At 41.9% G+C, this 14,336-nt stretch overlaps 1 protein-coding gene across 1 annotated transcript in view; it reads left to right on the forward strand.

Moving 5' to 3' along the window:
* The window catches only part of AQP9 (aquaporin 9), a 43,536-nt gene that overhangs the window by 14,552 nt on the left and 14,648 nt on the right, over nt 1-14,336 (forward strand). The window contains exon 2 of the mRNA XM_043921031.1: nt 11,359-11,485. Coding sequence (XP_043776966.1) covers nt 11,359-11,485 — 127 coding nt within the window. The remainder of the gene's footprint in view (nt 1-11,358; nt 11,486-14,336) is intronic.

Here is a 14,336-nt window from a genome sequence, read left to right on the forward strand (position 1 = left end):
GATCCTTCCTCCAGGAAATGGGAGGCTGTCTTGCATCTCAGGCCAGGTTTGCTATCACCATAGTGTCTGTGGGGCCAGAAAATTACAAGCCCCAAAATCTAAGTGGGTTTCTATTCCTAGGATTTAAGATGGTACTCAATAGCCCCAGAGCTTATTGAAACCAGACAGGTAAGATATCTGGGTGAAGGCCTGGTGGAGTTAGGGAGAAAGTGGGCAGTGTACACCATGTCTTAGGGGGCATCTCATTTGCCATTCAGACCATCTCCACTGTGTCTAAGCAGGAATGAGGTAAAGCTTCATCAAATATTACAGTTTTGCAAGAATGATCAGAAATCCAGAGTTCTATGTGAATTTTTCTATTTTTATATACTGGCAGCAATTTCTAAAATTCACCAAGTGGGCCAAACAAAACACATCTTTGAGTCAATCCTACTTAAAGGCAGTCTTCAACCATGGCCCACTAGTTTGTAACTCTGCTCTGAAGGTGTCCTGAACCACATTCTACAAAGACAAAACATTCTCACCAGGAAAGCACAGGTGGAGAGATTGTTGAGGGTCTAAGCCTGCTGTCTGATATTATCTGTTTACAAGAGGATTGGCTAATAGAAATCTAAGTCCTACATGCAAGACTGTGTTCCTTTTCTCTTCCCATCCTACCCCCTGGCAAAATTAGTTGAGGCAATAGTGTAAAAATCATTTTATTTCTGGCAATATCAAAAGATAAATCTTGATCTTATATTATCATAGTCAAGTTCTTCATGAGACCAATCTGTTATATGCTCACATGATATATTAATATATCTCAGATTTAATGTCAGGTGGCTCAATAATTTGGGGTATTAATCAAGTAATTCAAAAATGTGGGGAGACTTAAATGTGAAAATTTCTGTCATCTAGTTAGTAAGTTACAAAACTACATCCCCATGTGCACTTTCCCTAGGCATGAATACTTACACCATTCATGAGTAACAAGCTTGTAACATAAAAGGACAGTGCATCACTTCATACAGTTTTCATGATTCTTACCAGTTCCCAGCTCCTACCTCTCCTACTGCTCTGTGAGCTTTGAGAGGCCCTGTGTCTGGTTTTTTGCATCCCTCCTACACCAGGAAGCATGCACGGCACTTCGAATTTTTAAATGTACATGAACAGAGAGGAATGGATGAAGAAAAGTGAATACCAAATCTCAATGAAAGGTATTTGTAGATTCAGAGATCTTTGTTTCCTACTGTTTGATTTTTTTTTTACATTTCTTTTTTTCTATTTTTTAATTTAAATATATATATTTATTTAAAATTTTTACAATGTTGTGTTGATTTCTGCCATACAGCAACGCAAATCAGGCATAATGATACATACATCCCCTCCCTCCCTATCCTCCCTCTCCTTCCCCTTCCCATCCCTCCAGGTCATCACAGAGGCACCAGGCTGGGCTCCTTGTGCTACACAGCAATTTGATTTTTTGAAAGACAGACTTGTGAAATACACATCTGGACAAATGACTTATTTGGCTCAGGTACAGTCGAGGGCTGTTCATGTAAGTGAAGGAACAACTTTGGATGGAAATGTTAATTTGGGATTCAAAAAGATATTTTCACTAGCTATAAGTCCTTGGGTAAATTACTTAATTTCTTTGGCCTAAGGTTTCAGTTTTCTTCCCCCTTAAGTTTTTATTGGGATTAAATGAGATTATTTATATCATATATATATATATATATATGTATATATATATGTATGTATGAGGAGTGTATGTATACAAATCTGATAAAAACATATACACTCACCCACCTACCCACAAAACAAATCAGTTTACTTAAAATATGTGTTGCCACAGATATGTTCTTTTAATGCTGACTTCTGTTCTATGAATATTTATATCATTTTATGACAAATTACCTACTGAAGAATATTTTTCATTCAAAATATATTCCTTACCTATTTCCAGGAAGACTTGTAGCAGTATAAGGTGAACAGTCATACATGATTCCTGTTCTTGCGTCACATTGCTGCTGCCCACAGTGGGCACAAACTGGAGGACATTGGCTTCCTAGACAAGTTTTTAAAAGCACAATAAAACACTATCCAGGTGTGCTCTGAAGGTACTAGAGCACTTTAGAATGGTCACCTGGCTTAGTTCTTTGGCTCTGATTCAGTAAAAGGTATTAAAGGGGCATGTGGGGCCTGGACAGAGAGGTGGAATTGTTTGACTTCTTGAGTCTTGCTGTTGTGATAGGTGTGAATGCTAAATAAGTGCCCTAAATGTTGGCCAGCTCCACCAGAAATCCACGTGGTTCATGGGTGTGGCTTGTAAGTGTGGAAAAGGCCCACTCCACCTTTCTCTCAGCCGGGAGCAGACAGGTTTGGTCAGCATTAGGGGGAGGAGTGTGTCTTCAGCTGATGACTACAAGACAGGGAGACACTGTGAGGAGAGAAGCAAGCAAAAGAAAACAAGAGAGGGAAAGGTTTCACTCTGCCTTCAGGACTAATGTTCCCTGGTGAGTGCTTGGTCGTTTAGTGGAAGCTCTCTCTGCAAGGGCAGTTAAAAATCAGGCAAACAGGAATCAAAAAAATAGGTTGTGCACGAACTGAAAAAGTTGCACTTAATCACCAACATGTCTCATTGATCTCTGAGAAAGGAAGGGAAATGGGGCTGAAAAGGATTTTTCTCCAGGTCATGGGAAGCTTCAGCAATAAAGTACAAGTGTTGGTGTTTTTCAGAACCAGAGTGACCACATATGTTGTCACCAGAAAAGCCACTTGTCTTATCACAAAGAGCAGGCTCTGTGAGGAGGCTTCCAAATGAGCTTCAACCTCAGTACTTTCTCCTCAGACTGTATCTGGTCTACAGGGAGGCCTTTAATACTGGGTGGTTTGGTAATAGATGGCTGCTGCCTCCAAACCCTTCCACATTCCCAGACAGTCTTTATTCTCAGTATGCAGATAGGAAAACTGGTATCCCCATCTCACCTCCTGTGGAAAACCCAGTGTCCTCCCTGAAACTTTCTGTGAATTCTTGGGGACCTTGCTTGCTTCTGATGACCTTTGGCTCTGTCCAATATGTAATGGTTAGGAGCACAGTCCTCTAAGACAGGCCTGCCATCAAACCCTGGTTCTGTCTTCTTTCCTTTTATGATGTAACATTGGGGAAATTGCTTGGTCTTTCCAAGCTTCAATTTCCTCATCAATAAAATTGAGATAATAATCTTCCCTTTCAGAGGGATCGTAAGTTAATGGATGATGATGAAATAATACTGTACCTGTATTACAGCCCTTGGCATAGAACTGGCATAGAGCACACATCAAATAGATGGAAGCTGGCATTTGTATTCTTTTACTCACATAACCCTAAACAGGTGAGTAAAGATAGGCAATGTTTCATTCAGCCTTTACTACAAATTCCATGACAATGTTTCCCAAGGAGTTTCTTTCAATGTTAAATATTTTCAGGAACTCTACAGGATAGAAACTGTTTTTTAGTATCCATTAATTCTGAAAATACTGAAACACAAGATTCCAGAAGGTATGAGCTGGGCGACTGGGAATGACTGGGGTTACCTCACTCACCAATCAAGCTTTTGTAGGAATTCTGCCTTTCAAATGTCTTTCTTCCTTTTCCACTGAAATCCTTTCTCCTACTCCTGCCCTGCAAAGACCCTGACAACAATAGTATTCACCCTTTCTCTTTTCTTCTTCTTCTTTTTTTTTCCTTTGTTGTTGTTTTTTCGTTTTTGTTCTTTCGGCCACGTCGTGCAGCTTGCAGGATCTTAGTTCCCCAACCAGGGATTAAATCTGAGCCCCAGCAGAGAAAGCATCGAGTCCTAACCACCAGACATCCAGACACTAAAGCCGTGTCAACTGTGAAATGACCCATCTTTGGAGAGTAACCACAAATAGGCAAAACACCTTGAAGATACAAGACATGTTCATTTTTTCCTTCTTTGGACAATGTTGATGTGCACAGGGAATCACAGATCACCTGTGATAACTACAAAATTCCCCAGTAATCCCTGGCCCCAGAGTACATGCATCTGCCAATATTTTACTAAGGAATCATCAACCTTCACTAACCGCTTTTCTGAAAGGGCTCAGCTTTTATGTGTCAAGCAAATATTCTGGGTGTCTGTTACACACTGTGTTCTCTGTGCTAGGACTATCTTGGTTAACACTTCGAAGGAAGTAGTAGATACAAAGGAGATTTGAGAAGGGTCACGTGAAATAAAATCTGTGGACTCATGAATCATTGTCCTCACCTCCAGCATTTCAGTTTATGGTAATCACTTAATCATGTGAGGTTTCACATTGTGTCCAGTAGTCAGCCTGTCATAGGATTCATGGCTCAGTTGGGAACTTTCCAACAGTCTCAAGAGGTATGTCTCAGAAATTGCACCTCCCACTTTTTACATCATGCCCCCAAACTAACTTTTTCTCTTGAAAAGGCGTTTTGGAGCTTCCCTGGTGGTCCAGTGGTTGAGAATATACCTTGCAATGCAGGGGACTCGGGTTTGATCCCTGGTCAGGGAACTAAGATCCCACATGCCACAGAGTAACTAAGCTCATGCACCTGCAACTACTGAGCCTGCACGCTCTGGTGCCCACGTGCTGCAACTAGAGAGTCCTTGTACCACAACAAAAGATCTTACATGACAAAATGAAGATCCCACGTGCTGCAACTAAGACCCAACCCAGCCAAATAAATAAATATGTTAAAAAGGAAAGAAAAGACATTTTAAGCAGGGTTGTTTTTCCCCATTTATGCTTAGATATTTTACCATCTTTTATAAATATTGTTTGAGCACAGAATATAAAGAAGCACAAGTGACCTGGTGGGCATTATGATCTTGGTGGAGTGTCACTAGGCAAGGCGGGGATAACATAAAATGACATTGTAAAGACATGATGAAATAAGCAGGAGAGGTCTTTGGGGGCTTCAGTTGCCAGAGAAAGCCCTACAGAAAAGGTAGCATTTTAGCTCAGTGTTAAGAATAGACTGATTTGGGCTGGGGAAAATGCAGAAAAGATATTGTGCTGGAAGGGATGGCATGAGCAGGTGTGCAGAGGTGGAAATGAGCAAGTTCGAAGGACTCAAAGCGAATGGGTTGCCAGCCTGGCTGATGGGGAGATTTATTCTGGGGAGAACACTGGGCTGGGAATCATGAGGCATGGCACCGGAGAGCCCTGAGAGCCAGGCTGAGGCGTTGGTGCTAGTACTTCCTGAGCAACGGGCGTGGGACAGTGGGCAACTTGTGCTTCATCTGGCACGACAGCTGAGTGGGGAGATACTGGAGCTGGAGACATAGGTCAGAACATGCAGAAGGCTCCACAGAAGCCCACAGATGAGATATGGAAATAATTGACCATGGGTGAAGAGAGAGAAGAGGAAAGAGGACCAAAAAAAATTCCAGAACACGTGGCTTTAGTGACTGAGAAGGACTGAGGGTACCTCACTCACCAATCTTTTGTAGCAATTCTGCCTTTCAAATGTCTTTCTTCCTTTTCCAATGAAATGCTTTCTCCCACTCCTGCCATGCACAGATCCTGAGAGCTATGGTATTTACCCCCCTCCTCTTTTCTAGTCTTGCTTTACTACCAAAAGCACTAAAATCTTGCCCGCTATGAAATGACCTCATTTTGGAGTTTAATCACAAATACACAGAACACCTTGAAGTTCTTGTCATTTTCCCACTTCTCTTTTTTCTGCAAATTTTGATCTCATGTTTGGAATGAAATAACAGCTATTTATAATTTCGGTCATAGATGTGTTTTCTCTCCCATTTTTATTGCCAGGCAGTGAGTTAGGGGTTAAGTCCATGAGTCCCTTTGCCTGAATGTATTCACCTTGAATTGGGGTTTTGCTTTTGAGTTTATACTAAAGGCAATAATATCCTTCACCTATTTATTGTCCTTTGTTGTTTAAATAGTGCCTTCATTAAGGTTGCCCCATTTGAACCTTTGCTGAACAATTTTATGAAACAAGGCAAGCAGGTGTTATTTTTTAATAGATGAGCAAGCTGAGACTGAGAAGCAACATGTTCATTTACACAGACACCAAGTATCATAATTGGAAGTAACATCTAGGATCTGGTTATTTAATTACCTCCAACATACTAGATGCTGTTACAAAGTCAAAGAAGTTCATTACGTGATTCTGAGTCTTATAAAACTGGGAAATCAGGCATTACCTGAATAGTTGAATTACATACTGTGGTTAAGTGACCCACTAGATGGCAATAGAAGCAATGAACAGAAGGTATGTAATTAATTACCGTGTCATAATATGATGGCATAATATGATATGATGTACAAACAAAGGAGGATTGCCTACAGAATAGAAAATATTTGCAAACAATATATCTGACAGGGGGTTAATATCCCCAATAGGCAAAGAACTCATACAACTCATCATCAAAAAACACATGTGTGTTGAGGTTTGACAGAAAACAACAAAATTCTGTAAAGCAATTATTCGTCAATAAAAAATAAATAAAAATTTTAAAATGTGTATAGGACCTGAAGAGACATTTTTCCAAAGAAGACATGGTCAGCAGACACATGAAAAGATATTCAACATCACTAATCATTAGGGAAATGAAAATCAAAACCACAGTGAGGTGTTACCTCACACCTGTGAGAATGGTTATCATTAAAAAGACAGCAAATAACAAGTGTTGGCAAGGATGTGGAGAAAAGGGAACCTTCATGCACTATTCATGGGAATGTAAATTGGTGCAGCCACTATAGAAAACAGGATGGGTGTTTCCCAAAAAATTAAAAACAGAACTACCACATGATTTAGCAGTTCCATTCCTGGGTATTTAGCCAAAAGAAATAAACACTAATTTGAAAAGTTATATGCACCCCTATGTTCACTGCAGTACTAATTACAATAGCCAAAATATAGGAACAACCTAAGAGTCCATCAATAGATTAATGAATAAAGAAAATAGGGTATGTCTATGCAATGGAATACTACACCACCATAAGAAACGAATGAAATTGTGCAATTTGTGGCAATATGGTTGGACCTCAAGGGTATTATGCTAGGTAAAATAAGTCAAACAGAGAATATAAAATCAAAATAAATGAACAAACATAACAAATAGAAACAGACTCAAGGATATAGAGAGCAAACAAGTGGTTGCCAAAGGGGAGGGCAGAGGAGGGATGAGTGAAATAGGTGAGGGAAATTAAAGAGGTACAAAGTTCACATTATAAAAGAAATGAGTCACAGGAATGAAAAGTACAGCATGGGGAACATAGTCAGTAATATTATAATAAATTTGTATAGTGACAGATGGCAACCAGACTTGCAGAGATCATGGTAATGTATGAAAATAATGAATCATTGTGTTGTATACCTGGAACTGACATTGTAGGTCAGTTGTTGTTGTTGACAGTGTTGTAGGTCAATTATACTTAAATAAATAAATATTTTTTTAAATTACTGGGGAGAAATAAGCCAAAGTTTTATAATGTCTGCTCATAGATAAAGGTATTGTGATTGTTTTTTCTTTATATTTTTATATATGCCTCATATTCTCTCTAAGAGAGAATTTAGAGAATTAGAGAATTCTCTAAGACAATCTGTACAGGATTTTAATCTTAAATAAAAAACATTTTTAAAGGCTTCAAAAAATAAAGGAGGATTGTGCCCATTCGTGGGCTCTGTGTTTTAAGAGAGATGCTAATAACCTTGAGCTTATCTAGGCGAGACTCATTGGGATCTGAGGAGCCCTAAGGATCCAAGATGAAGGGACAAACATTCAGCAGAAAAAAATTAGGGAGGACTTTTAGCTCCCTCCACTTAGTGGAATGCCTGGTGTGTAAAAGATGCTTCTTCTCTGAGGTCCCAAGACTAAGCCAGGAGCTAATGAACAGAAGTTACAGGATAAAAGACTACAGCTTCATGTAAGGAAGGGCTCCCCAACCACTGGACACCAAGAATATATTGAACAAGCTACCTGATGTGGTAATAAGCTCCCTGTCGCTAAAGGCAACCAACATGGACCAGGTCAATGGTTATTTAGGATGTTGTAGTTTGTGTGCTATCGAATTCAGAAGCAACACAGTCATGGCTGAGAGGCAGCATAATGCAGGGTTTAAGAATGCAGGCTCTGGAGGCTATACCATGCTCACCCCCTGGAACCTGGCGAAGCCACACAGAGGCCGTGTGTAGGTGTGTTGGCCACCATCCCAGGTGAGGCATCAGTTGCCTGCCAACATCAACCTCTAGGCATGTGACTAGGTGAGCCTTCAGATAATTCCAGTCCTTCAAGTTTTGAATCATCACATTTTGATACCAACTGGAGTAGAGATAAGATGCTCTACCAAACTTTGCCCAAATGACAGATTCACAAGCAAAATAAACGTTGCCATTTTAAGCCACTAAATTTGGGAATAGTTGCATATCACTGAATAACTGGAATGCAATGTTTATGTGATGTTCTGAATTGCCCTTGATCTTCAAGGCCACTTAACAGGTGCTGAGTCAAGTAAAAGGAGGTATTATTTTCAGAAAGGGAATTGGGTGCCTTGGGCTAATGAGAGCAGAGAAGGTTTGGTGAAACAATTGGGAGAATATGAAAGAGGATTTTGGGCAGCACAGTGAAGGCTAGATCCATGGCTTTGTAATACCCTCCCTCCCCTACATGGTTTTGTGATTTTCTAAGTCTTCTGGAGAAAGTAGGTGCTGGATCCTGGCATGAAGGTGAAAGAGACATTGGAGGTCTGTGGATGGCAGGCACAGAAGGACTGGTGGTAGGCTTGGGAAACACACCACCCAAGGAAACAGAACAGAGTTGCATACTATCCCCTGTTGGTATGCAAAAGAATCTTAGAGACTGTTTTCTAGATAAGGAAATCAGGATCAGGCACTTGGAAAACAACTAAGTACAAATTGTTCAGTAGGGACAGTACAAATGAATTACAGAGAGAAAAGATTAGGTTTAGTGAGAAGACTATGAAAGGGTGATGAATCCAAAAAAGATTTCTTGATAGCGAAGACCAGAAAAATTGAGACAGCATGGCTCTTCCTGTGTCTAAGAAGGGGAACAATAAGGCAGTTCTTAATGGTTAGAGTATGGAATCATGTTGGAAATTCTATCAGCAATACTATAAATGACAGTTCTCTCATTTTTTTAAAGAAGAAAATTACAGTGGGCACTCAGAAGAAGGAAACAAGGGTGAGTGACCAATTTCCTAGTGATCCTAGAGTATGATAATGTCAGGATAGCCAAGGTCTACTTCCCTGGTGCTGTGAATACAGGAGAGAGGAAGCAGGCAAGAAAAGATACCAGCAGGCAATTACTTGTCTGCCTCATTAATTTTCAGGCTATAGTAAGAGTATTTAAAAATTAGGAAGAAATGATGTCAACATGGGCTGAAATCTTCTGAACAGCAGTTTCTGACTAAGCAAACTGAAGTGCTTACCTTGTTTATTTCTCCTTCTGCTCATTTCCAGAAGTGCACAGCTTCAGTTCAGTTTTGTTCAGTCGCTCAGTAGTGTCTGACTCTTTGTGACCCCCATGGACTGCAGCACGCCAGGCTTCCCTGTCTATCACCAACTCCTGGAGCTTGCTCAAACTCATGTCCATTGAGTCGGTGATGCCATCAGTTATCCTCCCTAGAAAAGAACAAAAAAGCAATTTCAGCTTCTAGGGTGGAAGAGGACAGTATTAATCACAATGAAGTTTGACAGACCAGAAGCCTCCCCAGGTCCACTCAGACCTTTTAAAGCTTTTACGTCCCCTGTAGAATATCACAAGTCCATGAATATCACACCATAAAAGAGGGAAGAAGCTTATTTGGGAAGTGGTAATTGCTCAGGGCTGGCCCGTGTCTGAATGTGTCTCTCCTTACCCCTGGTTGTCTAAATCAGATCTTCTAAGCTGTCAGGAATGTTTTGTTTTGTTTTGTTTGCTCTTTTCAGAAGAAGCTGCCAAAATGACAGTTAGCTTGGAAGTTGTACTTGGGGCATTTAATTGGTCTTAAATTAAAAAGAAAGACAGCAGTGTGGTTTTAATTCTGACATTTATTATAACAGATAAGGATTCTAGAAAAAATAATGTCAAGTCTAGGTGAAATTGGTAGGCTGTGAGATGGACTCAGAGGAATTTTTCATTTCTTAAAAAGGGAAAGGGAACCATGTTCCTGATGCAACTTAACTTGGCTCTCAGTATAGGGTCTGGAGCCAAATCTGTCATTAACATCAAAGACAGCCCCATGCCTGTGATGTGCAGCCCTGGTGCACCCCTCCAGATGTCAGGTCCTCCTTCTCCCTACTGTCTAGCAGTTTGAGTTAAGTCGATATATCTTAGAATCAGGGACTGGAGGGGGTGTTCAAAGATCATCTAGGTAATTTCTCTGCCTTCAGGGAGGAGTAAAACAAAACCACTCTATATGTGTTAAACATCCCTTGTTTGTAAATCATATTTCTCTGAAGGACTTCACAAATGAGCCCCAAGGGAGCTATTTAGAATTAATTCATCACTATCAGGAAATGGTTGATGTGCATCCTCTCTTATTTCAAGTTCAGACTTCCCTTCTCATCCTTTTGTGAAGAGACACCATAGTTGGTTATTATCATCCTGATAAGGAGCTTTCCTATTCTTCGTCTCTTGTTCCTTGAATACATTTGTTTCTGAAAACTTTTTTCACATACCCTCAAATCATATCTATTACTTGATGCAGAGTCCTCCCCACAGTTGGTGCTCTTCTTTAGTTAAGAAACCCAAACTGGGATCTGTATTCTAGAAAAAGTTTGGCTACTTGACATGCAGGAGCAATGATCTACAATGATCTACATCCAGGAGCAATGATCCTACAGCCCCAGACATTCCTCCAGGACCACACTGGCTCTTTAAACCACAGTGTGAGGATGGCTGATGGTTGTGTATTGTCCTGTTGCTTTCCTACCAAACTTTATGCAACTGTTTCATCTTTCCCAATAACCCTCCTTCACCAAATGTTCCTTTCTTCCCCCACCTTCTACCCTCCCTTCCTCTCGCTCTTTCTTTTTGAAGTATAATTGACATACAACATTATGTTAATAGTTTCAGTTTTATAACATAATGATTAGATATTTATGTAAAATGAAATGATTACCATATTACTCAATTTATAGATTCATTAAAAATTTTAACACTGTGAAGGCCTAACAAAACTCATCCATAATCCAGATGCAGCCTCGGGACCAGCATTTTGCTACCTGTGCACAGTTGGAAGATTATAAGCAGATTTATACGAGGTCTGTGGCAGCCTGGTTTGTGAATGTGCTTGAAAAATGCTTCTTGTTACTGTGGCTTCCCATTGTCTTTGATGGTGGCCATCTTCACTCACTTGTTGAGTTTCCTCTCATTCCAGGTCCTTGGATGTGGTTCTGTTGCCCAAGCTGTTCTCAGTCGAGGACACTTCGGAGGAGTCATCACTATCAATATTGGATTTCCAATGGCAGTTGTGATGGCCATTTATGTGGCTGCAGGTGTCTCTGGTAAGTACCAGAAACAATGACAACTGCTACTAACTCAGCCATATTCTGGGTGCTTTACATACCTTAACTGTTGTAGATCTCAGCAGTCCTACAGGAATATGTCTTTGACTCTATTTTTATAAATGACCAATTTTAAATGGCCAGCAAATAAATGGTAAGTGACTTGCCACTGTGGCAACCTGCAGCAAGAGACAGAGATGAGGGTTGGAACTCAGAACTGACTGATTCCTAAATCCAGCCACTGAATGGTATTCTTTACCTGTCAATACATTCTTTTACAAGCTCCATCTCACGCTTGAAACCACTTCCTAGATATTCTGCGAATGGCCCTGTGAAGATCACTCCAACAGAGGCAATTCCCTAGACCTTTATCAGAGCAATCACTGATTTGCAAAGTAGCTGATGCTTTCATGGAGGTGCAGGGCTAGTCAGCAGGTCTTGGTCCAACCCTGCCCTGAGTGGTAGACTAATTAAAAGTGATTCTCGAGGTTCTGAGAAGCAAAATGAAATGATACTTAATGCAGCCTGGGACCTTAGGAAGGAACTGTGGAAATGATCCACTTCCCAAAGGGTTGCACAATCTTCAGCAGCCTTGTCTTGGGGACTCAGAACACTAAGGTAAGACTGTTGGTGATAAGGGAAGAAGGGAACCCCAGTGTGCTGGACACTGTATGGGGTGCTGTATACAATATATCTCCTTTCTCTTCTGTATTATTTCCTCTCTCTTCTACAGCAGCACTCTGAGGCAGGTATTACTGTCCATTCTACAGAGAAAACTGGAGCCCTGAGGATTTTTGCTTTTTGCTTTGGGTTTGTGCTCAGTCATGTCTTTCCAACCCCATGGACTATAGCCCACCAGGCTCCTCTGTCCATGGGATTGCCCAGACAAGAATACTGGAATGGGTTGCCATTTCCTACTCCAGGAGATCTTCTCGACCCAGGGATCGAATCTGTGTCTCTTGTGTGTCCTGCAATGGCAGACGGATTCTTTACCACTGTGTCATCTGGGAAGCCCCCAAGGGGTTAAATTAATTGCCAGACATCCCACAGCTGGTAAAAAGGCAAATCAAAGATTTGGCCCGGGTCCACAAGACAGCAAAGCACAGGTCTCCATTACTAAACAACACTTCCAATGATCTATCATGGGAAAGGCAGTTTAGACAGGGCTGTGCAGGTCCAGTACAGGGCAGGACGGTCCAGGGGAGGATCCTGCAGGTGAGCTGGCTGGACCGGTGACAAGCACTGCCATTGTAGCACTGAAGAATGACTGCCCAGACCCCCTCAAAGCCTCCAGGGACTAGGTGCTTGGAACAATCATTTGCTGACTGGCAGCCTCTCCATATCATAGGGACACACAGATCCCAAGGCAGTCCAGGCTACAGATTCCCATGTATGTGATTTGTTAAGTAGGAGCAGTTATTTCTGTTCAAACTTGTGCCGAGCCTTTGCTGTGATCCCAGCACTCTACTGCCTACCCGAGATGCAAAAATAACCAGGGGGCCACCCTGAATGGGCCAAGGCTTGATGACGGTGCAGGCCTTGACACCGAGGCAGAATACCTTCTTGGCTTCAAACAAGCATGCAGAATTATCCACTGCCTCCCCCCCATGCCCTCCCAACTATATTCAGACAAGTGTGGTTTCCACAAGCCATGCAATATAAATGTAGGCATATTCTCAGCTACTTTTTTAAGGTGGAGATATGGTTTGGCAGTATTTCACCTACCTAACTCCCTGAATTGAATATCACCAAATATTTACTTAGGATAAATTGGTCCCAGACCTTACCAATGTAGCTAACACTTCACCACCACCGCTGTCAACGTCTGTTTGCATACACTAATATATTTGGAGTTATCATGGGAGGAAAGGGGCAGAGACCAGCAGGAAGGGAGAAGAGGGAGTGAAAGATGGTGTGAGGTCTTCCCATCTGGCCTTTAGCCTAGGGTTGGTTAAGCCCCTGCGCTCAGAGGGGCTTGTTTTCACCAAATGCTGTTTCTGAGCAAGGCTCGGGAGTTGTCCAATGTGTTTTGGAGAGACTGTGAGATCCCCAAATGCAAGGAGAACAGTCTCTGAGCCCGGCTAATAGAAGGCAGCTATTGCTGTTGTTTAGTCGCTCGGTCGTGTCCAACTCTTTGCAACTCGATGGACGATAGCCTGCCATGCCCTTCTGTCCATGGAATTCTCCAGGCAAGAATATGGAGTGGGTTGCCGTTTCCTTCTCCAGGGGATCTTCCTGACCCAGAGATTGAACCCACGTCTCCTGCATTGGTAGGCGGATTGTTTGCCACCGAGCCACCTGGGATGGCAGTGTTGAGCTGGGGAAAGGGAGCTTATCTCCCATCTCTGTTTGGAACTAAGTGCTATTCAGGTTCCCTGGGAACTGGGGGAAACAGGCACAGATAACACACTGGCCCAAAGATGACATCAGTGCAGACTCAGTATTGGTTTTAACAGCCCGGGGAATAGGAGAGGAAGATGCCTGGGGCGGGGGGGGGGGGGGGGGGGGCGGGGGGCGGTGGGGATGGTGAGGGGGAGGTGATTCTCTCATAGTGGCTGCAACTAACATACTGGTTTGTGGACACTTGTGAGGCCCTCTTTGGGAATTCCAAAAATAACCAATGTATATTAGGCATAAACATAAATGGGACCCCACTTTGTGGTCCAGACTGGGAAGGTCAGCTGACCTCTGGTTTTGGAACAGAAAGCATTACTTCTCTGCACTGGACTCACTTACCCTGCCCCCTTGTGAGCTTGCCAGGAATCTGGCAATCCAGTCTGGTCAATCAGACTGCAATGTCTTGCAATGTCTTGATTATGCACCACACCACACTCAGCATTTGCTCTGCTGA

Source organism: Cervus elaphus, chromosome 12 (assembly GCF_910594005.1).
Source record: "Cervus elaphus chromosome 12, mCerEla1.1, whole genome shotgun sequence".
In the NCBI taxonomy this organism is placed as follows: Eukaryota; Metazoa; Chordata; class Mammalia; order Artiodactyla; family Cervidae; genus Cervus; species Cervus elaphus.